At 47.8% G+C, this 25,170-nt stretch overlaps 1 protein-coding gene across 1 annotated transcript in view; it reads right to left on the minus strand.

Annotated features, from left to right (window-relative positions):
* The window catches only part of si:ch211-202p1.5 (uncharacterized protein LOC103909337 homolog), a 133,948-nt gene extending 109,482 nt beyond the window's left edge, over nucleotides 1-24,466 (minus strand). Inside the window, exons 1-2 of the mRNA XM_052012452.1 lie at nucleotides 24,242-24,466; nucleotides 10,376-10,550 (exon numbers count right to left, since the gene is read on the minus strand). Coding sequence (XP_051868412.1) covers nucleotides 10,376-10,550; nucleotides 24,242-24,296 — 230 coding nt within the window. The 5' untranslated portion in view covers nucleotides 24,297-24,466. The remainder of the gene's footprint in view (nucleotides 1-10,375; nucleotides 10,551-24,241) is intronic.
* Between the last annotated feature and the right edge of the window lie 704 nt (nucleotides 24,467-25,170).

Here is a 25,170-nt window from a genome sequence, read left to right on the forward strand (position 1 = left end):
TGAAATTTGCTGCTTTGCGGCAGTGGTACAGTGCAAAGACATAAAATTACAATAAATTACAAGAATAAATGGATAGTGCAAAAAGAATAACGAGGTATTGCTCATGGACCATTCAGAAATCTGGTGGGGGGGGGGAAGAAGCTGTTTCTGAATCATTGAGTTAAAGTATCTTGGGAGTTTTACATTGGCATATTAGAATGGCTTAGGTTCCAACAGCACAAGCAATAGGAGCATGATTAGGTACATCTTCTGAATAAGCTCCTGGCCAATCTTTTTTTTCATCTCAGCTCCAATTTCCTGACTGTTCTCAGTTACCCTCGACTTCCTGGAAGACCAGAAATCTATTTACCTCAGCTTTGAATATATCCAATGATTCAGCATCCAAGTCTCTCTGGGATGAAGTATCGTAAGGATTTTGAGAGGAGAAATTACTCCTTGTCGCAGTTTTAAATGGGCAAACTCATATCCTGAACCTATCCCCTCCTAGTTCTAGCCTGCCCACAAGGAGAGATATCCTCTCAGGATTTACCCTGTCAAGTCCCTCAGAGCCTTGTATAGTTCAATAAAAACGCAGCTCATTCTCCTGAACGGAAGTGCACATTGACCCAATGTGTTAAACCATTCCTGGTAAGACAGCTCTTCTTGTCAAGAATCGATCTCTGAATGATCTCCAATACAAGTTACACACAGGGAGTATTTCTGGTGTATTCTCACCAATGTCTTGTACAACTGTGACACAACTTTCCTACTTTTTAAACTCTACCCTCTTTGCATTAAGACCGTATATTGTGGAGGGTCATGGCTGTCATATGACAGCACTGCCCACTATCTGGTCGGAAGACACACCACTGCCAGTCAAGGTTTGGCCCAGCCCCTCCCATCAGCGCACACCTGATCATTGGCCCCTTTAAGTATTTTTGTACTTGGCCTTGGGCCATTGGCCTTTGTAATCGATTAGTCCTTGCTGGCACCAAGCCATTGGTCCCCTGTAAATTACATGGGGTGGACCCCCCAGCCCTCCAGCACTATAAAGAGGGCCACGTGTGCTCGGCTCTCTCTCTTTGCCATCTTTGAGGGACCACCCTGCTTCACTCCAGGCAGAGTACTGTGGAACGGAGCTGGAGAAATCGTTGGTGAGGTGTGCACTGTTAAAGGGTTGAGAGCGTTTTAGTTAGTGTCACTAGTAGTAGAGAGCCATGCCTGCACTGAACCATAGAACAGTACAGCACAATACAGGCCCTTCGGCCCACAATGTTGTACCGACCTTTAAACCTCGCCTAAGACTATCTAACCCCTTCCTCCCACATATCCCTCTATTTTAAATTCCTCCATATGCTTAGCCAACAATCTCTTGAATTTGACCAATGTACTTGCCTCCACCACCACCCCAAGCAGCACATTCCATGCCCCAACCACTATCTGGGTAAAAAACCTCCCTCTGATATCTCCCTTGAACTTCCCACCCATTACTTTAAAGCCATGCCCTCTTGTATTGAGCATTGGTGCCCTGGGAAAGAGGCGCTGGCTGTCTACTCTATCTATTCCTCTCAATATTTTGTACACCTCTATCATGTCTCCTCTCATCCTCCTTCTCTCCAAAGAGTAAAGCCCTCGCTCCCTTAGTCTCTCCTCATAATGCATATTCTCTAAACCAGGCAGCATCCTGGTAAACCTCCTCTGCACCCTTTCCAATGCTTCCACATCCTTCCTATGCACTGAGTCAAGGGGTGGCGGGTATCATATTGTTTTCCCTTGATTGTGTGTGCCTAGTTTGTTTTGTGTGTGTGTGTGTGTGTATGTGCGCGCGCGTGTGTTTTATCCCTGGTGCAATTTTCCCACACTCGCTATAAACTGTGCGTGCGTGTGTTACTCCCGTTACTATTTTCCCACACTAATCTTTTGTAAATAATATCATTTACTGCCAGACTGCATCAGAGTCCTTGCATTTGAGACCCATTGGTTTTCTCACTCACAACAGACCAACATTTCATTTGCCCTTCTAAGAACTTCCCACTCTTGCACACAAGTGTTTCATGTGCAAAGACACTAAGATCCCTCTGCATCTTGCAGTCTCTCTCAAATTAAATAAAGTTTTACTTTTCTGTTCTTCCTACCAAAGTAGATAAGATATCTTTATCTGTCACATGGCTGCATGCTCTCACTCATTAAGCTCATCAGGACACCACTGAGAGAGTGATTGTCACATCGTTGGAGTCATTGGCAGCTTCCTTATCCCAGTGTAAACACACACAGCGTGCGGGCACGGTAGTGCAGCGGTTAGCGTAACGCTATTACAGCGCCAGTGACCCGGGTTCAGTTCCCGCCACTCTCTGTAAGGAGTTTGTACGTTCTCCCTGTGTCTGCATGGGTTTCCTCCGGGTGCTCCGGTTTCCTCCCACGTTCCAAAGACGTACGGGTTAGGAAGTTGTGGGCATGTTACATTGGCGCTGGAAGCGTGGCGACACTTGCGGGCTGCCCCCAGAACACTCTACGCAAAGGATGCATTTCACTGTGCGTTTCGATGTACATGTGATTAATAAAGATAGCTTATCTTATATCTACTCCTGCACACAAGCACACACACGCGTGCATGCACGTACACACCCTCAATTGCACATACACATGTACACAGACGCACACTTATACTTGCTCACAAGCACGTGCACATGTACACACACACACACACACACACACACACACACACGTATGCGTGCACACACAAACACACAATCACACTGCTTGCAGATAAACAGCCACCATTGACCAAGCCTGTAGAACAGAGAAAGAGGAAGTCAGGTACTTGGCTTCCTTCAAATGGACCCTTTCACGGCCGTTAATTTTACAGCTCTCCCAAGAAAGACGAGTTTAATTCCTCAGTTTGGTATCGCAGCAGCACCACCAACACCTCAACCTTGATGTCCATGCTTATCCCAGCCCTCTGCATCTCTTCCTAGTAACACAGCCTCCACTTCCTTCCCTCCCCATGTGTTAACATAGAACAGCACAGAACAGGCCCTTCGGTCCACAATGTTGTGCCAACCCATATAAACCTACTCCACTATCAACCTAACCCTTCCCTCCTACACAGCCCATAACCCTCCATTTTCTTACACCTATCTGCTCTAAGAGTCTAAATGTCCCTATTGTATCTGCCTCTACCACCACCCCCGGCAGTGCGTTCCAGGCACCCACCACTCTCTGTGTAAAGAACCTACCTCTGACATCTCCCCTAAACTTTCCTCCACTCACCTTAAGCTGATGTCCTCTAGTATTGGCCTTTGCCACCCTGGGGAAAAGGTGCTGACTGTCCACTCTATCTATGCCCCTCATAATCTTAGACACCTCTATCAAGTCACCTCTCATCCTTCTTCTCTCCAAAGAGAAAAGCTCTAGCTCACTCAACCTCTCCTCATAAGACATGCTCTCCAATCCAGACAGCATCCTGGTAAATCTCACTTCACCTGATGTTTCAGAACCTCTGAGGTTCTGTGTTTCACTGTTGATTTCCTTAAAAGGATAGGCTGAAGTTCATTTTCTGGTGAGAATATACACAATGCTGACGATTTGATGGGTCTAATTCTATGCTCAACTCAACCAGTTCTGCAGATCATAATGATGAACAAACACCTAATCACCTAATGATTATCAAACCAAGTTAGCTTGCCTTTATCTAGTATATGACATCTAAAAAATATTGTAAAATACTTTATAATCAATGTCACCCTCTCTAAAGCTTCCACATCCTTCCTATAATGAGGTGACCGGAACTTAACACAATCCTTCAAGTGATCTAACGTAACTCCCTGACTCACAAGTAGGACATTGACAGTCACGGGTATTTGTAACTAGTAGGTCCGAAGGGGTTCACATAAATAAATATTCATACTGAACAACTCAGGCCCGACGAGAGATACAGCCTGGAAGCAGGCCCTTCAGCCCATTGAGACCCATGCTGACTATCAAGCCCCCCCCATGTGGAGTCTGCAAGTTCTCTCTGTGACCACATGGGTTTCCTGCCACACCCCAAGTACATGCAGGTTGGTAGGTTAATTGACCACTGTAAATTGCCCCTAGCATGGAAACGAGTCGTAGAATCTGGGGAGAGTTGATGAAACTGTGGGGAGAATAAGATATGGGATTTATGTTGGATTAGTATAAGTGTCAGCACAGACCCAATGGGCTGAAGGGCCTGTTCCTGTGCTGTACCTGTGACATTATTACACTAACCTTATTTTCTGCTTTCCCATCAACTATCCCCAGATCCCACCACTCACCCACACACATTCAGTGCACTATGCCTCTCTCAGCTCTTTCAAGGTGCTCTCCAATTAAATCACCACCATCTTTTCCATCCCTGTGATTTTTCCCATTGAGAACTTATCCCAATTCCCACAGAAAGTTCCCGTCGGATCTGCCTTCACTACGCTTCAGGACAGGACACTCCAGACCATTGAAGCTCACCGTGTAATAAAGACATCCTCATTTCCACTCTCTTCACACGGAACAGCACAGGAACAGGCCCCCTTCAGCCTACAATGTTGTGTTGAACTAATTAAACTAGTGACAACTAATCCCTTCTGCCTGCACATGGTTCTTAGCCATATGAATACACAGAGAATAGAGGGATATCCAGGAACCTCTTAAAACACCTCTGTTGTATCTGCCTCCACCCCCACCCCTGGCAGCGCATTCCAGGCACCCACCACCCTCTGTGTAAAAAAACTTGCCCCGCGCATCTCCTTTGAACTTTCCCCCTCTCACCTTAAATGCAGACCTGGTATTAGACATTTCAACCCTGGGAAAAAGATATCAGCTAGCACGGTAGCGTAGCGGTTAGCGCGACGCTATTACAGCGCCAGCGATCGGGGTTCGATTCCCGTCGCTGTCTGTAAGGAGTTTGTACGTTCTCCCGTGTCTGCATGGGTTTCCTCCGGGTGCTCCGGTTTCCTCCCACATTGCGAAGACGTACGGGTAGGTTAATTTGGGTTTAAAATGGGCGGCACGGACTTGTTGGGACAGAAGGGCCTGTTACCGCGCTGTAAATAAAAATTTAAAATTTAAATTTAAAATGCCTCTCATAACTTTACAAATTTCTATCAGTTTATAACTTTTCTAAACACCTATTAGCCTCCGCCACTTCGGAGAAAACAACCTTAGCTTGTTCAGCCTCAACTTATAGCACATGCCCTCTAATTCAGGCAGCATCCTGGTGAACATCTTCTGCAACCCTCTCCAAAGCCTCCACATCCTTCCTATAAAGGGGCGACCAGAATTGAGTTCAATAATCCAGATGCGGCCTAACCAGAGTTTTATAAAGCTGCAACATAACTCCCTGACTCTGAACTCAGTGCCTCAACTAATGAAGGCATAAATGCCAAATGTCTTCTTTCCCACCCTATCAACTTGTGCAGCCACCTTCAGGGAGAAACTTCCACTTTGTGCTCAGTTCTGGTCACCTCACTACAAGAAAGATGTGGAAGCCATAGAGAGGGTGCAGAGGAGATTTACAAGGATGCTGCCTGGAATGCGGAGCATGCCTTATGAAAGCAGGTTGAGGGAACCCGGCCTTTTCTCCTTGGAGCGACGGAGGATGAGGGGGGACCTGATTGAGGTGTATAAGATGATGAGAGGTATTGATAGAGTAGATAGTCAGAGGCTTTTCCCCAGGGCTGAAATGGTGGCCACAAGAGGACATAGGTTTTAAGGTGCTGGGGAGTAGATACAGAGGAGATGTCAGGGGTAAGTTTTTTACTCAGGGAGTGGTGAGTGCGTGGAATGGGCTGCTGGCAACAGTGGTCGAGGCGGATACGATAGGGTCTTTTAAGAGACTGTTAGATAGGTACATGGAGCTGAGTTAAATAGAGGGCTATGGGTAAGCCTAGTAATTTCTAGGGTAGGGACATGTTCGGCACAGCTTTGTGGGCCGAAGGGCCTGAATTGTGCTGTAATTGTTCTATGTTTAGCTACAGCCAGTGCGCCCTAGTTACCAGGCCATCTGCCAGTAGAACCTTCCCTAATGTAAAATGAGTCTGTAAAACCAGTCCTAGCCTCTTCTGCTGCATAACGTCTGAGCATCTCGGATCTCTCTGCTTCTAACACTAACCCTGGCTTCCATTCCAATAAATCTTCTCTACTCATTAGAGTTACAGAGTCATAGAGCAATACCACATGGCTGCAGGCCCTTCGGCCCAACCAGTCCATGCTTACCACGGTGCCCACCCAGCTAGTCCCAATTTCCTGCGTTCGGCCCATATCGCTCCAAGCCCCGCCCCTCCATGTACCTGTCTGAGTGCTTCTTAAATGATACTGTTGTACCTGCCTCAACCACTTCCTCTGGCAGCTCGTTCCATACACTCACCACCCTCTGTGTGAAAAAGTTGCCTCTGTCTCTTAGTTTTGGACTCCCCTACCCTGGGGAAAAGACTGCGACCATCCACCTTATCTGTGTTTCACATAAGACCTCGATGGTCATCCTAAACAGTGGTGCCAGAAACGAGGACAGTAGTCTGGCAGAGGAATGAACAGCAGGTTATAAAGGTCTGGCAAATTTCTTTGATGTACAGATAATTTGCATAAAAGTAACGCACCATTCCAGTCTGAAGCGTAGGAGAACTGAGGCAGTACCAGATTCATAAGACAGGTCCTCCCCAGGTTACGGCAGGCTTCCATTCCTGTGAACCGTTCATAACCCAAACGGTTTGGAAGTTGGAAATGCGGCCAAGAACTGTTCTCACCCGGAAGATGCCTGCAGCCCTGTAGCAGCCGGGAAATCCATCCTGCTAGTCTCCCAAACGCTCGCTCGTGTGTATGAGTTGTACACAAATTGGGCGTCTGTAAACTGAGGAGCACCTGTAGTTTCAGGACAGCTTCTATCTCATCGTTATCAGACTCTTGAACTGACCTCTCATGCGCTAAAAGATGAACTCTTGATCTCCTAATCTACCTCATCATAACCAGAGAGCATTCTGACTGGTTGCATCGCCACCTGGTACGGAAGCTCCAATGCGCAGGATCGAAAGAAGCTGCAGAAGGTTGTAGACTCAACCAGCTCCATCACAGGCACAACCCTCCCCGCTATCGAGGACATCTTCAAGAGGCGGTGTCTCAAGAAGACGACATCCATCATTAAAGACCCTCAGCACCCGGGACATGCCCTCTTCTCGTTACTACCATCGGGGAGGAGGTACAGGAGCCTGAAAACCCACACTCAATGATTCAGGAACAGCTTCTTCCCCTCCGCCATCAGATTTCTGAATGGTCCATGAACCTCGTTATTCCTCTTTTGCACTATTTATTTTGTACTTTATAGTAATTTTTATGTCTTTCTCTCTTGCACCGTACTGCTGCCACAAAATAACAAATTTCATGACATACGTCAGTGTTAATAAACCTGATTCTGATTCTTGCACATTATTGTCTGCCTGCACTGCACTTTCTCTGTAACTGTGACACTTTATTCTGCATTCTGTTATTGTTTTCCCTTGTACTATCTCAATGCACTGATGTGACGAAATGATCTGTATGGACGGCATGCAAAACAAAGTTTTTCACTGTACCTCGGTACATTTGACAATAATAAACCAATTTAAGTTTCTGTGGTTCTATACAAAAGTTATCTCAGATGACAACAGGACCTCTTGTACGATAAGATGGACTCCTGACCTTACAATCTACCTCGACATGGTCTTGCACCTTATTGTCTGCCTGCACTGCACTTTCTCTGTAACGGTAACACTTTATTCTGCATTCTGCTATTGTGTTTCCTTTGTTCTACCTCAATGCACTGATGTGATGAAATCGTTTTGCATGCCATCCATACATATAAAGTTTTTCACTGTGTCTCGGTACATGTGACAATAACAAACCAATACCAATACCTAACAATGAAACAAACAACTCAAGGTGCTTCACAAACAATCTGACACTGAGTCACACGCAGATATCGGAGCAGTGACCAATGGCTTGGACAAGAAAGTCAATATTAAGGAGTATTTGAAAGGATAAAAGCACAGTGAAGGAGATGGATGCAAAGAGAATTTCAGAGCCCAGGAGAGGCGGAGCGATGGAAATCAGGAATGATCAAATGGCAGAATTCAAGATTCCTGTGGGTTCCAGGGTGGAGGAGTTGGAGAGGAGTGAGACCATAGCCAGAGATTAGAGTCACAGAGTAATACAGCATGGAAACAGGCCCTTCACCCTAACTTGTCCATTAGGGACACCCTTGCAGAGATTTTTGCTTCATCTCTGGCCACAGGTGAGGCTCTGGAGGACTAGAGACTGGCCAATGTGGAATCGTGGTTTAAAAGGGGTAGCAAAAACAAGCCAGTGAACTACAGGCCGGTGTATCTGACATCCGTGGTAGGTAAATTGCTGGAGGGGATTTTGAGGGACAGGATGTACCAACATTTGGAGAGACGGTGTGATTCGGGACAGTCAGCATGGCTTTGTGCGTGGGAAATCGGGTCTGACAAATCTCTTGGAATTCTTCGAGGAGGTAACCAAGAGGGTAGATGAGGGTAGGGCAGTGGATATTGTCTACATGGAATTTAGCAAGGCCTTTGACAAGGTCCCTCATGGCAGGCTAGCCTGGAAGTTTAGATCGCATGGGATCCAGGGGGAGGGGGTAGATGGTGGACTGGATTCACAATTGGCTCAGTGGTAGGAAGCAGAGGGTGATGGTCGAGGGTTGTTTCTCAAACTGGAGGCCTGTGTCTAGTGGTGTGCCACAGGGGTCAGTACTGGGACCTTTATTGTTTATAATTTATAGAAACGATTTGGATGTGAATGTACAAGGTGTAGTTGGTAAGCCTCTAGATGATACTAAAATAAGTGGTGTTGTAGATAGTGTAGAAGGTTATGAAAAATTACAGGGGGATCTTGATCAGCTGGGAATGTGGGCTGAGGGTTGGCACGTGGCTTTCAATCCAGATAAAAGGTGAGGTATTGCATGTTGGGAGATCAAACCAGGGTAGGACTTGTGCAGTGAATGGTAGGGCCTTGGGGAGTGTTATGGAACTGAGGGACCAAAGAGTGCAAGTGCATCGTCTGCTGAAAGTGGCATCACAGGTAGACAGGGGGTTAAGAAGGCGCTTGGCACGCTGGCCTTCATCGGTCAGGGCACTGAGTATAGGAACTGGGACATTATGTCGCAGTTATGTAAGACATTGGTGAGGCTGCACTTGGAGTACTGTGTACATTTCTGGTCGCTCTATTATAGGAAAGATGTTATTGAACTAGAAAGAGTGCAGAAATGATTTACTAGTATGTTGCCTGGACTTGGGGGCCTGAGTTACAAGGAGAGGTTGCATAGACTAGGATTTTATTCCCTGGAATGTAGGATATTGAGGGGTGGACCTGATAGAGGTATATAAGATCATGAGGGGCATGGACAGGGTGAAAGCACGTAGTATTTTTCCCAGGGAGGGGGTGCTAAAAACAAAAAGATATAGATTTAAGATCAGAGGCGAGAGATTTAAAAGGGACATCAGGGGCAGCTTCTTCACGCAAAGGGAGGTGCGTACATTAGCAACATTTAAAAGCCATCTAGATAAGTACATGGATAGAAGAGGTTTAGAGGGCTATTGGCCAAATGCGGGCAGATGGGACTCACTCCCTGGGCAACACAGTTGGCGTGGACGAGTTGGACCAAAGGGCCTGTTTCCATGCTGTATGACTCTATAACTCGCCCATGCTGACGATGATCGTCCCATTTGCCCCTATTTGGCCCATGTCCCTCCAAACCCCTCCTGTAGATGTACTTGTCTAATAGTCTTTTAAATGTTGTTATTACAGCTGCCTCAACCACTTTCTCTACCAGCTCGTTCCATAGACGCACCACCACCTGTGTGAAGAAGTTACCCCTCAGGTCCCTTTTAAATCTTTCCCCTCTCACCCTAAACCTATGCCCTCTAGTTTTTGATTCCTTTTCCCTGGGAAAAAGACTGTGCACGTTCACTCTGTCTCTGCCCCTCATGGTGTTATACACCAGTGTAAGGTCACCCCTCGAGCCTCCTACGCTCCAGGGAATAAAGTCCTAGCCTGCCCAACCTCTCCCTATAACACAGTCCCTCGAGTCCTGACAGCATCCTCGTAAATCTAGTAAGGATAAAGATTTTGAAATGGAGGCACTCTTTAATCAGGAAGCAGAAGGTGAAAGGTGCACAAGAGGACAAGACACAGCTGGTATCCAGCTATGGAAGGTGAGAGATGGGAGGCTTGTCCCGGGAGACAGGAGGCTTATCCTGGGAGACAGGAGGCTTATCCTGGGAGACAGGAGACTTGTCCCAGGAGCCCCGGAGCAACGACATCACCGAGCACAGGAAGCTATCCAAAGGCACTGGGTGCAGCTCTCTGGCCAGCTGCAGTGACCACTTACCCGGGAGTATTGACCCAGACGATGCCAACATGGCAGAAGTAGACGCACTCTGTGTCTTGCATGTTGCTGCAGGAGCAGCGCTTCTCTCGATGCGCGGGTGGGTGCGCCTGTCCCAGCTGCCGATGGCCGCCTCTCACAGACTCCACCAGCGCTCCAGCAAGTGGCCTGGAACTCCCTGCGGCGACAGAGAAAGGAAGTCACGGACGGGTTAAGTTGTTATGGAGCTGGGTGCTGGCTGTGGATCAGACACCCTAATAGCAGCAAAACACTTTCTAACAAGGTGAAGGAGGTCTGGCTTGTCATCGAACACTCTAACAAACCTCTACAGATGGACTGTTGAAAGTGTCCTGACTGATTGCATCACGGTCTGGGACAGCAATTCGAATGTGCAGGAACGCAAGAAGCTGCAGAGAGTAGTGGACTCTGCCCAATACATCACGGGCACATCCCTCCCCACCATCGGGAGTATCTACAGGAGGCGCTGCCTCAAGAAGGCAACATCCATCATCAAGGATCCCCACCATCCGGGCCATGCCATCTTCTCACAGCTCCCACCGGGCAGGAGGTACAGAAGCCTGAAGTCCCACACCACGAGGTTCAAGAACAGCTACCTCCCTTCAACCATTCGGTTCTTGAACCAACCAGCACAACCCTAATCACCGCCTCAGTGTAGCAACACTGTGACCACTTTGTACTACAGCGGACTTTTTTAAAAATCTAATTGTGTTCATTCTTGTGAAAATTGTGTACGATTTATATTTAATTTATGTTTTTCTTGTGAATGTTATGCATCTGATGCTATGTGCCTGTGATGCACAGGTACAATGAAAAACTTACATGTACTTGCACATATGACAATAAACTCGACTTTGCCCGGGGCATTGAGTACAAGACAAACAAAGTTATGTTGCAGCTGTATAAAACTCTGGTTCGGCTGCACTTGGAGCATTAAATAAAGTTCAGGTCGCGCCATTACAGGGAGGATGTGGAGGCTTTGGAGATGGTGCAGAACAGGTTTAGCAGGATGTTGCTTGGTTCAGAGAGCATAAGCTACAAGGAATGGTTGGACAAACTTGGGTTGCCTTCTCTGGAGCGGTGGAGGCTGAGTGGCAACCTGATAGAAGTTTATAAAATTATGAGAGAATCTTTTTTGAATACCTTTGAAATGTCGTATACTAGACGGCATATCTTTAAGGTGGGGGGGGGGGGGGCGGAAGTTTAAAGGGGATGTGTGGGGCAAGTTTTTTTAATATACACAGAGAGTGGTGGGTGCCTGGAACGGGCTGCCAGGGGTGGTGGTGGGGTCAGGTACGATAAGGACATTCAAGGGGCTGATAGATAGACAGATGAAGATGCTGGGAATGGAGGGATGTGGATTGTGTGCAGGCAGAAGGGATTAGTTTAATTTGGCATCGTGTTCGGCACAGACATGCTGGGCCGAAGGGCCTGTTCCTGAGCTGTACTGTTCTGTGTTCTATGCACATGCCCAGTGCTTCAAATGTGCCGCTCGTAGAGCCGATGCCTCACACTCCAGTGACCCCAGTTCGATCCTGACCACCGGTGCTGTCTGCGTGGAGTTTGCGCGTTGTCCCTGTGACCGCATGGGTTTCCTCCCACATCTCAAAGACGTGAGGGGTCGGTCGGCTAATCGGCCACTGTAAGTTGCTCCAAGTGTACAAGCGACATCTGGGTGGAAGGAAGGGGTCAGCTGACAGGAATGTGGGGAGATTCGGTGACGAACAAAGTTAGCAACGGGATTGGGATTGCTCTGTGAGCCAGCACAGACCAATGGGATGAATGGCCTTCCTCTATGTCAGGAGGAAATATGGAGGATGTGACCCACACTGCTACCCATGAAGCTTCACCATCCCAGGCTAACGACAACAACAACAACTTCTGCCTGCCCAGGGGTACGATAAGATTTTGTTATTAGTCACATGTACATCGAAACACACAGTGAAATACATCTTTTGCATAGAGTGTTCTGGGGGCAGCCCGCAAGTGTCGCCACGCTTCCGGCGCCAACGTAGCACACCCACAACTTCCTAACCCGTACGTCTTTGGAATGTGGGAGGAAGCCAGAGCACCCGGAGAAAACCCACGCAGACACGGGGAGAACGTACAAACAGACAGTGGCTGGAATTGAACCCGGGTCACTGGCGCTGTAATAGCGTTACGTTAACCACTACACTACCGTGTTTGCCCAGTGGTGCCAATGACTGGACTAACAGCCCAAAGGCCTGGGCCAACAATATAGAGTTCAAACACCGGCATGGTTGTGGAATTTAAATTCAGTTGATAATCTGAAACTGATTGTCTCAGTAATGAAGAGCACAACAACCCCTGAATTGTTGCAACACCGATCTGGTTCGATGATGTCCCCCAGTATCTACCTTCCTTACCCAGTCTGGTCTACCTGTGACTCCAGATTTACCACATACAGTTGGGTTATAGAGTGATACAGCACAGAAACAGGCCCTTCGGCCCAACTGGTCCATGCCGACCCAACTGATCCATGCCCACCTAAGTTAGTCCCATTTGTCCATGTTTGGCCCAGATCCCTCTAAACCTTTCCTATCTATGTACCTGTCCAATTGCCTTTTAAATGTTGTTAATATACCTGCCTCAACCACTTCCTCTGGCAGCTCGTTCCACATACCCACCACCTTCTGGGTGAAAAAGTTGCCCCTCGATTCCAATTAAATTTCTCCCCTCTCACCTTAAACCTATGCCCTCTAGTTCTTGATTCCCCAACCCTGGGAAAAAGACTGCACAGATTCACCCTATCTCTGCCCCTCATGATTTTATTTACCTCAATAAGATCACTCCTCATTCTCTGACACTCCAAAGAAAAAAGTCTTAGCCTGTCCAACCTCTCCCTATAACTCAGGTCCTCAAGTCATTAATAGAGTCATAGAGTCAAACAGCAAAGATTTAGGTCCTTTGACCCACCATGTCTATGCCAGCCATCAATTACCCTTCTATTCCAATACCATTTACCAGTACTTTGTGTGTAGCCTACTGTGCCTTAGACATCCAAGTGCTCATTCAGATGCTGCTTAAACACTGTGAGAGTACTTGCCTCCACAGCCTTCGCAGTCAGTGTGTTCCACATTTAACCCACCCTCTGGGTGAAAAATTCTTCCTCAGATCCCTCCTTTATTCCTCATCTTACACCAATGCTCTCTCATCTTAGACACCTCTGCCATGGGGAAAGGTTTCTTACTACCTACCCTATTTATGCGTCTCATAATGGGCAGGCACGGTAGTGTAGCGGTTACTGTAACGCCTTACAGCGCCAGCGACTCGGGTTCAATTCCGGCCGTTGTGTGTAAGGAGTTTGTACGTTTTCCCCGTGTCTGCGTGGGTTTCCTCCGGGTGCTCCAGTTTCCTCTCACATTCCAAAGATGTACAGGTTAGGAAGTTGGGGGCGTGCTACGTTGGCACCGGAAGCATCGCGACACTTGCGGGCTGCCCCCAGAACACTCTACGCAAAAGATGCATTTCACTGTGTGTTTCGATGTACATGTGACTAATAAAGATATCTTATCTTATTTTATATGCCTCTCTCAGGCCCTCCTTCAGCCTCCTTTGCTTAAGGGAAAACAAATTCCACAGCCAAGAAAGCCCACCATCACATCTACTTCCTCAGGAGGCTAAAGAAATTTGGCATGTCCCCTTTGATCCTCAACAATTTTTAATCAATGCACCATAGAAAGCATCCTGTCTAGATGCATCACAGGACGGTACAGCAACTGCTCTGCCCGGGACTGCAAGAAACTGCAGAGAGTTGTGGACACAGCTCAGCAAGTCACGGAAACCAGCATCCCCTCCATGAACTCTGTCTACACTTCTCATTACCTCGGTAAAGCAGCCAACATAATGAAAGACCCCACCAACCCCAGACATTCTCTCTTCTCCCCCCTCCCATCAGGCAGAGGCTACAAAAGCCTGAAAGCATGTACCACCAGGCTCAAGGACAGCTTCTATTCTGCTGTTATAACACCATTAAACTGTTCTCTCATGCGATAACATGGGCTCTTGACCTCACAATCTACCTAGTTATGACCTTGCACCTTATTGTCTGCCTGCACTGCACTTTCTCTGTAACTGTAATACTTTATTCTGCATTCTGTTATTGTTTTCCCTTGTACTACCTCAATGCACTGTGTAATGAATTGATCTGTATGAACAGTATGCAAGACAAGTTTTTCACTGTACCTCGGTACAAGTGATAATAATAAACCAATTCCAATTTCAGCCTCATTCTCCTCATAACTGAAACACTCCATCCTGGGCAACACCTTGGTGAATCTCCTCTGCACCCTCTCTGGTGGAATCACATCCTTCCAATAATGTGGTAACCAGAGCTACATATAACATTCAAGCTATGGCCTAACCAAGAGCTCCCAGCACTTATGTTCAATGCCCCAGCTAATAAAGGCAAGGATCATACATGCCTTCTTCACTACCTTATCTACCTGTGCTAACACCTTCAGGGATCCTTGGACTTTTTCACCAAGTCCTGGCAACATCCTTGTAAATATCTCTCAAGACTCTTTGAAGACCCAGCAAACCTCTCCGCGCATTGTCAAAGGGGAAATTTGAGTTGAGTAGTAAATGCTGACTTTACCAGCGATGCAAAGGTATGCATACTAAATATATAAAAGAATGAAAAACTCCAAAGCAGCAAGAATATCCCAAGGCTCTTTACGTGTGCATTAGAATCACAAAGGTAGTCGGCATGGACACGAGCCCTTTGGTTCACCAAGGCTGCACTGACCATCAGCCAATCATTTGCACTAACCCCATTTCATTGAAATGTCTAATACCAGAGGGCATTAATTTAAGGTGAGAGAGGCAAGTTCAAAGGAGATGTGCGGGGCAAGTTTTCTTTTTACACAGAGAGTGGTGGGTGCCTGGAATGCGCTGCCAGAGGTGGTGGTGGAGATACTGTAGATATGATAAAGGCATTTAAAAGGCACATGAATTCCCCTTAACACCCCCAATTCCCAGATCCAACCACTCACCCTCACACTTGTTGCAATTAACAGACTAGGAGCCAGTCAATCTACCAATTTGCATGGTTTAGGGCTGTGGGAGAAAAACAGAATATCCGGAGGAAACCTTGTGATCACATGGAGAACATGGAAACTCCACACAGACAGCACCGGAGGTCAGGATTGAACCCGGGGTCGCTGGAGCCCAGATAGGGGCTCTACTAGCTGTGCCACTGTGCCATTCACTGCGAATAATCAGACAAAGTTTGCCTCGAAGGAGATAATGGGGTTGCTACTCAAAAGCTTGGTCTTCAAAGCCTTGAGGAAGACAAGCAGAGAGGTTTGCGGAAGGAATGCCGGAGCTCAGGATCTCAGCGGCTCAAGGCATGACCATTATGGCCAGAATTATAGGCATGTCAAAATGTTGGATGGTGGTAGTGCGGCAGGACATGAGAGATGAGATGAGATTTCTTTATTAGTCACACGTACATCGAACCACACAGTGAAATGCATCTTTTGCATAGAGTGTTCTGGCGGCAGCCCACGAGTGTCGCCACGCTTCCGGCACCAACATAGCATGTCCGCAACTTCCTAACCCGTACGTCTTTGGAATGTGGGAGGAAACCGGAGCACCTGGAGGAAACCCACGCAGACACAGGGAGAATGCACAAACTCCTTGCAGACAGCGGCGGGAATTGAACCCGGGTCACTGGTGCTGTAATAGCATTACACTAACCGCTACACTACCAAGATTACAAAGGTGAGGAAAGCATCTCCTGAGGAACCAGGTGAAAGGCGTTTCCAGTTACCTCTCCATTAGAGAGAAATGGACAGTGATTTTTTGGGTTGAGACCCTTCATCTGCTCACAATGTGCCAAACTAATTAAATGTGTAACAAAACTAATCCCTTCTGCCTACACAATATCTTTATCCCTCCATTCTCTACACATTCATGTGCTTATCTAAGAGCCTCTTGAACTCCTCTATCGTATCTGTCTTCACCTCCACCCCAGGCAGCACATTCCAGGCACCCACCACTCTCTGTGTAAAAAACTTGCCCCGCTCATCTCCTTTGAATTTACCCCCTCTCACCTTAAATGAAGGCCTCTGGTGTTAGATATTTCAACCCTGGGAAAAAAGATACCGGCTGTCCACTCTGAGGTTTATAAGATCAAGAGGCGTAAACAATCAGGTCTCCCCTCAGCCTCCGTCGCTTCAAAGAACTCAAGTTTGTCCAACTTCTGCTTAGAGCACGTGCCCTCCAATCCAGGCAACATCCTGGTAAAACTCTTCTGCACCCTCTCCAAAGCCTCCACAAGAGGAGCTCCAACAGGCCCTTCGGCCCACAATGTTGTGCCGACATAGCTATTCCCTCCTGCCTACAGAATGCCCACATCCCTCCATTTTCCTCTCATTCATGTGCCCATCCAAGCCCCTCTTGAAAGCCCCCAATGAATTTGCCTCCACCACCCTATCAGGCAACACATTCCAGGCATCCACCACTCTCCCAGTAAAAAACGTTCCCCTCACGTCTGTTCTGAACCTGCCCCCTCACCCTAAATGCATGCCCTCTGGTATAATCTGCTTTAATATTGCTGACAATGAGATTGACCTTGGCCAGTCCCCAGTGTATTATTCTGCTCTTCGTTGAATAGTGTGAAGAAATCATTTACATGACAGTTCACACATCCATGGAGTTATTCAGCACAGAAACAGGCCCTTCAGCCCAACCAGCCCATGCCAACGAACACGTCCATCTAAGCTAGTCCCATTTACTTGCGTTTGGCAACACGGGACACAGGTTTCAGAACTCCCCTCGACGACCCATTTGTTAGCTGTATCCAGGTTCTTAAATCAATATGTTGACAGTCCAGTAAGGGGAGAGGCTATTCTGGATGTGGTGTTGGGTAATGAGCCTGGCCATGTACCTCACTTACCAGTGGGTGAGCAATTGGGGATCAGTGACCACAGCTCATTAACTTTCAGGATAGCTGTAGATAAGGATAGCTATAGGGCTAGTTGCAGCAGGGCTAATTATGAAGGCATACGGCAGGAACTAGGTAGAGTAAACTGGGAACATCTTTTTGCTGACAAGTCCACGTCAAACATGTGGAAAGTGTTTAAGGATCAAATACATAGAGTACAGGATAGGTATGTCCCGATTAGAAGGAAGGACATGAATGGGAAAATAATAAGGGAACCTTGGATGTCCAGAGAAGTGATGAACTTGGTCAAGAAGGAAAAGGACAAGTAGCTAGAGCTTCAGAAGTTGGGATCAGATAGAGCACATGAGGACTATACAGAAGCTAGAAATGAACTCAAGAAAGGAAATAGGAAAGCCAGGAAGGGCCATGAAAAGTCCTTAGCAAGTAGGATTAAGGAGAATCCAAAGGCATTCTATACCTACGTCAGGAGTAAGAGGATAACGAGGGAGAGGGTAGGACCACTTAAGGATAAAGAAGGGAATCTACGTTTGGATGCAGAGGATGTGGGGGAGGTTCTGAATGAGTATTTCTCTTCAGTATTTACCCAGGAAAGGGCCATGCAGGTCGCAGAAATTGGAACTGAGGGAGGAAACATGTTAGGGCATTTAGAGGTCAAGGAGGAGGTAGTGTTAGATCTCCTAAACAGTATTAAGGTGGATATGTCCCCGGGCCCTGATGGGCTATACCCCAGGTTGCTGAGGGAGGCGAGAGAGGAAATTGCTGGAGCCTCGACCAGTATCTTTGTATCCTCTTTGACCACGGGTGAGGTCCCAGATGACTGGCGAGTGGCTAATGTTGTGCCTCTATTTAAGAAAGGAACAAGGGAAAATCTGGGGAACTACAGACCAGTCAGTTGTAGGGAAATTGCTAAAGAAAATTCTGCAAGATAGGATATATGAGCATCTGGAATCTAATGGCTTGATTAGGGAAAGCCAGCATGGCGATGTGTGGGACAAGTCCAATCTTACTAACCTGGTTGAGTTTTTTGACAGGGTGATGAGAGAGGTTGATGAAGGTAGAGCTGTGGATGTCATCTATATGGACTTCAGTAAGGCATTTGACAAGGTCCCACATCATCGGTTAATCAGGAAAGTTCGGATGCATGGGGTCAGTGGAGAATTGGCTGTGTGGATCCAGAACTGGCTTGCCCATAGAAGACAGAGGGTGGTGGTTGAAGGGACTTATCTGGGCTGGAGGCCTGTGAGTAGTGACGTTCCACAGGGATCTGTGCTGGGACCTCTGCTGTTTGTGATGTACATAAATGACCCGGATGAGTATGTTAATGGATGGGTTGGTAAGTTTGCAGATGATACCAAGATTGGTGGAGTTGTGAATAGTGTAGAAGACTGGCGATGGATACAGCGTGATATAGATCAGCTGCAGATGTGGGCAGAGAAATGGCAGATGGAGTTTAACCCGGATAAATGTGAGATGTTCCACCTTGGTAGGACTAATGTCAAGAGGCAGTACACTCTTAAGGGCAAGAACCTTAACAGTGTTGAAAAGCAGAGACACCTTGGGGTGCAAGTCCATGACTCATTAAGAGTGGCTACACAGGTAGACAGGGTGGTTAAGAAGGCTTATGGAATGCTTGCTTTCATTAATTGAGGTATTGAGTACAGGAGTCAAGAAGTTATGATGCATCTCTATAGGACTCTGGTTAGGCCGCATTTAGAGTATTGCATGCAATTCTGGTCACCTCACTACAAGAAGGATGTTGAGGCTTTAGAGAGGATGTAGAGGAGGTTTACTAGGATACTGCCTGGATTAAGGGGCATGTGCTCTCAGGAAAGGCTAGTCAAACTTGGGCTCTTTTCTCTGGAGCAGTGGAGGCTGAGAGGTGATCTGTTGGAAGTGTATAAAATTATGAGGGGCATAGATAGGGTGGACAAGCAATATCTTTTTCCCCATTATTGAGTGATCCAATACCAGAGGGCATGTATTTAAGGCGAGGGGGGTGGTAGGTTCAGAACAGACGTGAGGGGTAAGTTTTTACTGAGAGAGTGGTGGATGCCTGGAATGTGTTGTCTGATAGGGTGGTGGAGGCAAACTCATTGGGGGCTTTTAAGAGGGGCTTGGATGGGCACATGAAGAGGAGGAAACTGGAGGGATATGGGCCTTCTGTAGGTAGAAGGGATTAGCTGTGTCGGCACAACATTGTGGACCGAAGGGCCTGTTCTGTGGTGTACTGTTTTATGAATGTATGTTAAAGAATCACCCAGGGATTACGGGTGACACAGTGGCGCAGCTGGTACAGCCACTGCCTCACAGCTCCAGAGACCCCAGTTCGATCCCCAACCTCCGGCGCTGTCTGTGTGGAGTTTGCATGTTCTCCCTGTGACTGCGTGGGTTCCCCCCCCGGGTGCTCCAGTTTCCTCCCACATCTCAAAGATATGCGGGTTGGTGGGTAAATTAGCCGCGGGTTGGTGGGTTAAATTGCCTGTGGGTTAGTGTCTGGGTGAGTGGTAGGACCTGGGGAGAGTTGATGTGATTCTGGGAAGAATAGAATGGGATTGATGTAAATGCTCAGCATGGACTCAATGGCCCAAAGGGCCTGTTTCCCCATTGGATTTGCCATGGTTGCATTATGTACCAAGTCCCTGCTTTGGCGTTCACAGACACACACCCATAATGTGGTCAGGTTACTGGAAGTCTCTCCGATACACTTGAATCTCAGCTTCCAAGTTTATCCTAAGAGCAAAGTTATTCTGAACAGTGCTCCACGTGGCAACCTTAGGGGCTGCTGAGTGAAGCTGTGAGCCAATTCCAAAGATACCTGGAGCCAATTAACCTCAGGACCTACCACAGCTGTATCATTGTCAAAGGTACAGTAGCAGAGTACAGTGGATACAACCATTCCTTGGTGTGCTGGAGGCCGAGGGGTGACCTCATGGAGGTGTGTAAGATCATGAGGGGCATAGTTAGGGTGAATGCCCTCGGTCTCGGTAGTGTAGCGGTTAGCGTAACACTTTACAGCGCCAGTGACACGGGTTCAATTCTGGCTACTGTCTGTAAGGAGTTTGTACGTTCTCCCCTTGTCTGCGTGGGTTTCCTCTGGGTGCTCCGGTTTCCTCCCACATGCCAAAGACGTACGGGTTAGGAAGTTGTGGGCACGCTATGTTGGCACCAGAAGCATGGTGACACTTGCGGGCTGCCCCCAGAACACTACACAAAAGATGCATTTCACTGCGTGTTTTGACGTACACGTGACTAATAAAGAAATCTTATCTTCTCTTTTTTCCCCAGGTTTGGGGTATCAAGAACTAGAGGGCATAGGTTTAAGGTGAGAGGGGAGAGGTTTCATAGGAACCTGAGGGGCAACATTTTCCACACAGAGGAACAAACTGCCAGAGGAAGTGGTTGAGGTAGATCTAACAGCAATATTTAAGAGACATTTGGACAGGTACAGGGATAAGAAAGGTTCAGAGGGATATGGGTCAAATGCCAGCAAATGGGAATCTTGGACGACATGGACAGGTTGGGCCGAAGAGCCTGTTTCCTGTTGTGTGACTTTATTCACAGAAGATACAAAGATCGGTGGCATTGTGGATCGTGCAGAAGATTGCCAAAGGATACAGTGCGATATAGATCAGTTATAGGATATGGGCAGAGAAATGGCTGATGGAGTTTAACCTGGCCAAATATGAGGTGTTGCACCTTGGGAGATCAAATGTAAAGGAACAGTACACTGTTAATGGCAGGACCCTTAACAGCGTTGACATACAGAAGGATCTTGGGGTCCAAGTCCATACCTCCCTGAAAGTGACCACACAAGTCAATAGGGTGATAAAGGCGGCATATGGCATGCTTGCCTTCATTAGTCAAGGCATTGAGTTCAAGAGTCAGGAGGTTATGCTGCAGCTATATAGAACTCTGGTCAGGCCACATCTACAGTACTGCGTTCAGTTCTGGTCGCCCCATTACAGGAAGGATGTGGAGGCTCTGGAGAGGGTGCAGAAGAGATTTACCAAAGATGCTACCTGGATTAGAGGGCGTGTGCTATAAGGAGAGGTTGGACACACTTGGGTTGTTTTCTCTGGAGCATCAGAGGCTGAGGGGAGACCTGATAGAGGTTTTTAAAATTATGAGAGGCAGAGATAGAGAATCAGAGTCTTTTTCCCAGGATAGAGACGTCAAATACTAGAGGGCGTGCATTTAAATTGAGCGCGGGTAAATTCAAAGGAGATGTGCGAGGCAAGTTTCTTTTTACACAGAGAATGGCGCGTGCCTGGAATGTGCTGCCAGGGGTGGTGGTGGAGGCAGATCCGATAGAGGTGTTTAGAACATATAGGAGTACAGTACAATACAGGCCCTTCGGCCCACAATGTTATGTCGACCTTTAAACCTCACCGAAGACTAACCCCTTCCTCCCACATATCCCCCTATTTTAAATTCCTCCATATGCTTATCTAGTAATCTCTTGAATTTGACAAATGTACCTGCCTCCACCACTACCCCAGGCAGTGCATTCCATGCCCCAACCACTCTCTGGGAAAAAAACCTTCCTCTGATATCTCCCTTGAACTTCCCACCCACTACTTTAAAGCCATGCCCTCTTGTATTGAGCGTTGGTGCCCTGGGAAAGAGGCGCTGGCTGTGTACTCTATCTATTCCTCTTAATATTTTGTACACCTCTATCATGTCTCCTCTCATCCTCCTTCTCTCCAAAGAGTAAAGCCCTAGCTCCCTTAGTCTCTCCTCATAATGCATACTCTCTAAACCAGGCAGCTCCTCTGCACCCTTTCCAATGTTTCCACATCCTTCCCATAATGAGGCGACCAGAACTGGACACAGTACTCCAAGTGTGGTCTAACCAGAGTTTTATAGAGCTGCATCATTACCTCGCGGCTCTTAAACTCGATCCCTCGACTTATGAAAGCTAACATCCCAAGCTTTCGTAACTACCCTATCCACCTGTGAGGCAACTTTCAGGGATCTGTGGATATGGACCACACTGCCCAGAATCCTGCCATTAACTTTGTACTCTGCCTTGGAGTTTGTCCTTCCAAAGTGTACCACCTCAAACTTTTCTGGATTGAACTCCCATCTGCCACTTCTCAGCCCAGCTCTGCATCCTATCAATGTCCCTCTGCGATCTTCGACAATCCCCTACACTGTCCGCAACACCACCAACCTTTGTGTCATCTGCAAACTTGCCAACCCACCCTTCCACCCCCTCATCCAAGTCATTAATAAAAATCACGAGGCTCTTAGATAGGTACATGGATGGACGGAGAATGGAGAGGTGTGGACGTTGCGTAGGCAGGATTAGGCATTTAATTACTAGTTTAATTAGGCCTTTCATTATTAGTTTAGTTTGGCATTTGATTAGTTTAATTAGTTTGGCATAACATCGTGGGCTGAAGGGCCTGTTCCTGTGCTGTCCTGTTCTATGACTCACGTGTCAAGCCCCCAGCTCCAACTGATTCCCAAGATGTGCAACAGGACCTGATGGAGCGCGCGCACGCGCGCACACACCGGGCAAATGAACGTGCATAATTTAGAACACGGAAACAATACAGCACAATTCAGGCCCTTCAGCCCACAAAGCTGTGCCGAACATGTCCCTACCTTCGGGATCACTAGGTTTACCCCTAAGCCTCTTATTTTTCTCAGCTCCATGTACCTAGCCAAAAGTCTCTTAAAAGACCCTATCGTATCCGCCTCCACCACCGTTGCCGGCAGCCCGTTCCCCGCACTCACCACTCTCGGAGTAAAAAACTTACCCCCTGACATCTCCTCTGTACCTACTCCCCAGCACCTTAAACCTGTGTCCTCTTGTGGCCACCATTTCAGCCCTGGGAAAAAAGCCTCTGACTATCCACACGATCAATGCCTCTCCTCATCTTATACACTTAGACAATTTCTGCCCACAGCTACCAGTGACTTGGTATGAAAAGGATTGCATTTTACATAACATAATGGTGAGGGATCACAATTCACCAGCTCCCACAGACAACAACCGACCGGTACAACGTCTCAGATAGAACAGGCCCTTCGGCCCAGATGCCCAAAACCTTGCCCAGAGAGGCGAGGTGTCAGAAGTCTGGTAGAGGGGGATTCATAAATACAAGAGATTGCACTGTGGACCTGCTGGAGTAACACGCCCTTCTCCAACACAATCCATTATCACACGCTATTTTGGTGCGCCAGACCTCGGGAACGATATCACGGGACCTTGCTGGGGTTGGGGGGAGGAGAAGGCTTGAATTGACCCAGGCAAACGTCCCAGGACATGAGTAGACTCTGGCAGGCACATTCCTCGGGCCGCGAGGAATGGAAACGAAGGGCTGTCACCTGTCGTAGAAACACGATCAGTTTTTCACCCTGGTCGAGACGGGTTTCGAAAGCCTCCCCCTCCCCACAGCAGATCAGGCAAGGGCTGCCTACTGCTTCTGAGACGTTTCATTTCCATGAGGAAGGGGAGAGAGAAAAAAAAGGGAGTTTTTCCTCTGCTGACTTCAAAAGGAAGGGGAAGCTGAACAGAACCGAATCTTACACAACTGCAGGCATTTCAAAAAGGTGTGCAGATGAAAGGGGTGGGGGGTGTAGAATTAGCCTGAAACACCTAGGTGCTGTTTGCTTAAAGCCGCAAGTATGTTAACACCTGGACCCAGTTACATGCAGAGGCAGAATTAAGTTGCAAGGTTCTGACAGAAAGTGATCAGGGACACCATTTGTCATCCTTTTGAACAAAAATGGACTTGCTGCAATTTACTTAACTCGTTGCAATCGTTAGATAACAGACTCGTGCAACGCAAGACTGCGCACATTTGTTGAAACCTCGTCGCTGAGGCTGTGTTTGTCAGGCAAGCCGGCGTGGTGAGAGTGCTTGACCGGTTACCGTCGATGGCAGGAGCCCCCCACCCCGAGTAACTCACCTCCCGGAGCTAATTGCCAAGTGACCGCCAGCGCGTAGAAGATGAAGAGATTCATTTCAACACACACACATACACAAAGTTGTCAGAAGAACGAGTTGAGGCTTGGATAACGAGGCTTGCTCTGCACAGATCTCTCTACAGGAGCTCTCTTCCCTGCGCTCGACACATCTGTAGATTATGAACCAGGGTAGACTTTAGTGATTTTTTAAAATGCAAACACTTCTCAGAAACAGGAACCTCTCCCTCTCTCCCCCTCTCCCTGCCTCTCTCGCAGACTGCTAGCTCCTCCCTCAGCAGTAACCCTATCTGCAAATGACTTTATTTAAACCCACCCACAGCGAATACCGAGAGCGTCACATTGTCAACCACCTGCTATGGTCAGGGGAAGGGGAGGGAGAGGAGGGAGGGGTGTGTAGGACAACACCTCCCCTCCCCACCCTTCACCACACACCCTTCCCCCAGAGCTCCCCCACACACTCCCCACGCCTCCCCCCAGAGCTCCCCCACGCCTCCCCCAGAGCCCCACGCCCCCTCTCCCCCACTCTCCCACACCACCCCAGAGCTCCCCACACCCTCCCCAGAGCAGCCAGGGAACTGACTCACTCCAGCTTGGGTCTGCCTGCCTTGTATTGTATAACGACTCCCAGCCACGTAGGGTGACACAGCAGGGGAACAGGCCCTTCGGCCCCACTCATCCATGCCAACCAAGGGACCTACCTGAGCTCGTCCCATTTCTCTGCGTTTGGACCATATTCCCTATCAACCTCTCCTGTCCCGCAGTGTCTCAACCACTTCCTCTGGCAGCTCGTTCCATATCCCCCCCTCGGGTCCCTTTTAAATCTTTCCCCGCTGGCCTTAAATCCATGCCCTCTAGCTTTAGACTTCCCAACCCTGGCAGAAAGGTTGTGACTGTCCAATGTGTCTATGCC

This window comes from Pristis pectinata, chromosome 3 (genome assembly GCF_009764475.1).
Source record: "Pristis pectinata isolate sPriPec2 chromosome 3, sPriPec2.1.pri, whole genome shotgun sequence".
In the NCBI taxonomy this organism is placed as follows: domain Eukaryota; kingdom Metazoa; phylum Chordata; class Chondrichthyes; order Rhinopristiformes; family Pristidae; genus Pristis; species Pristis pectinata.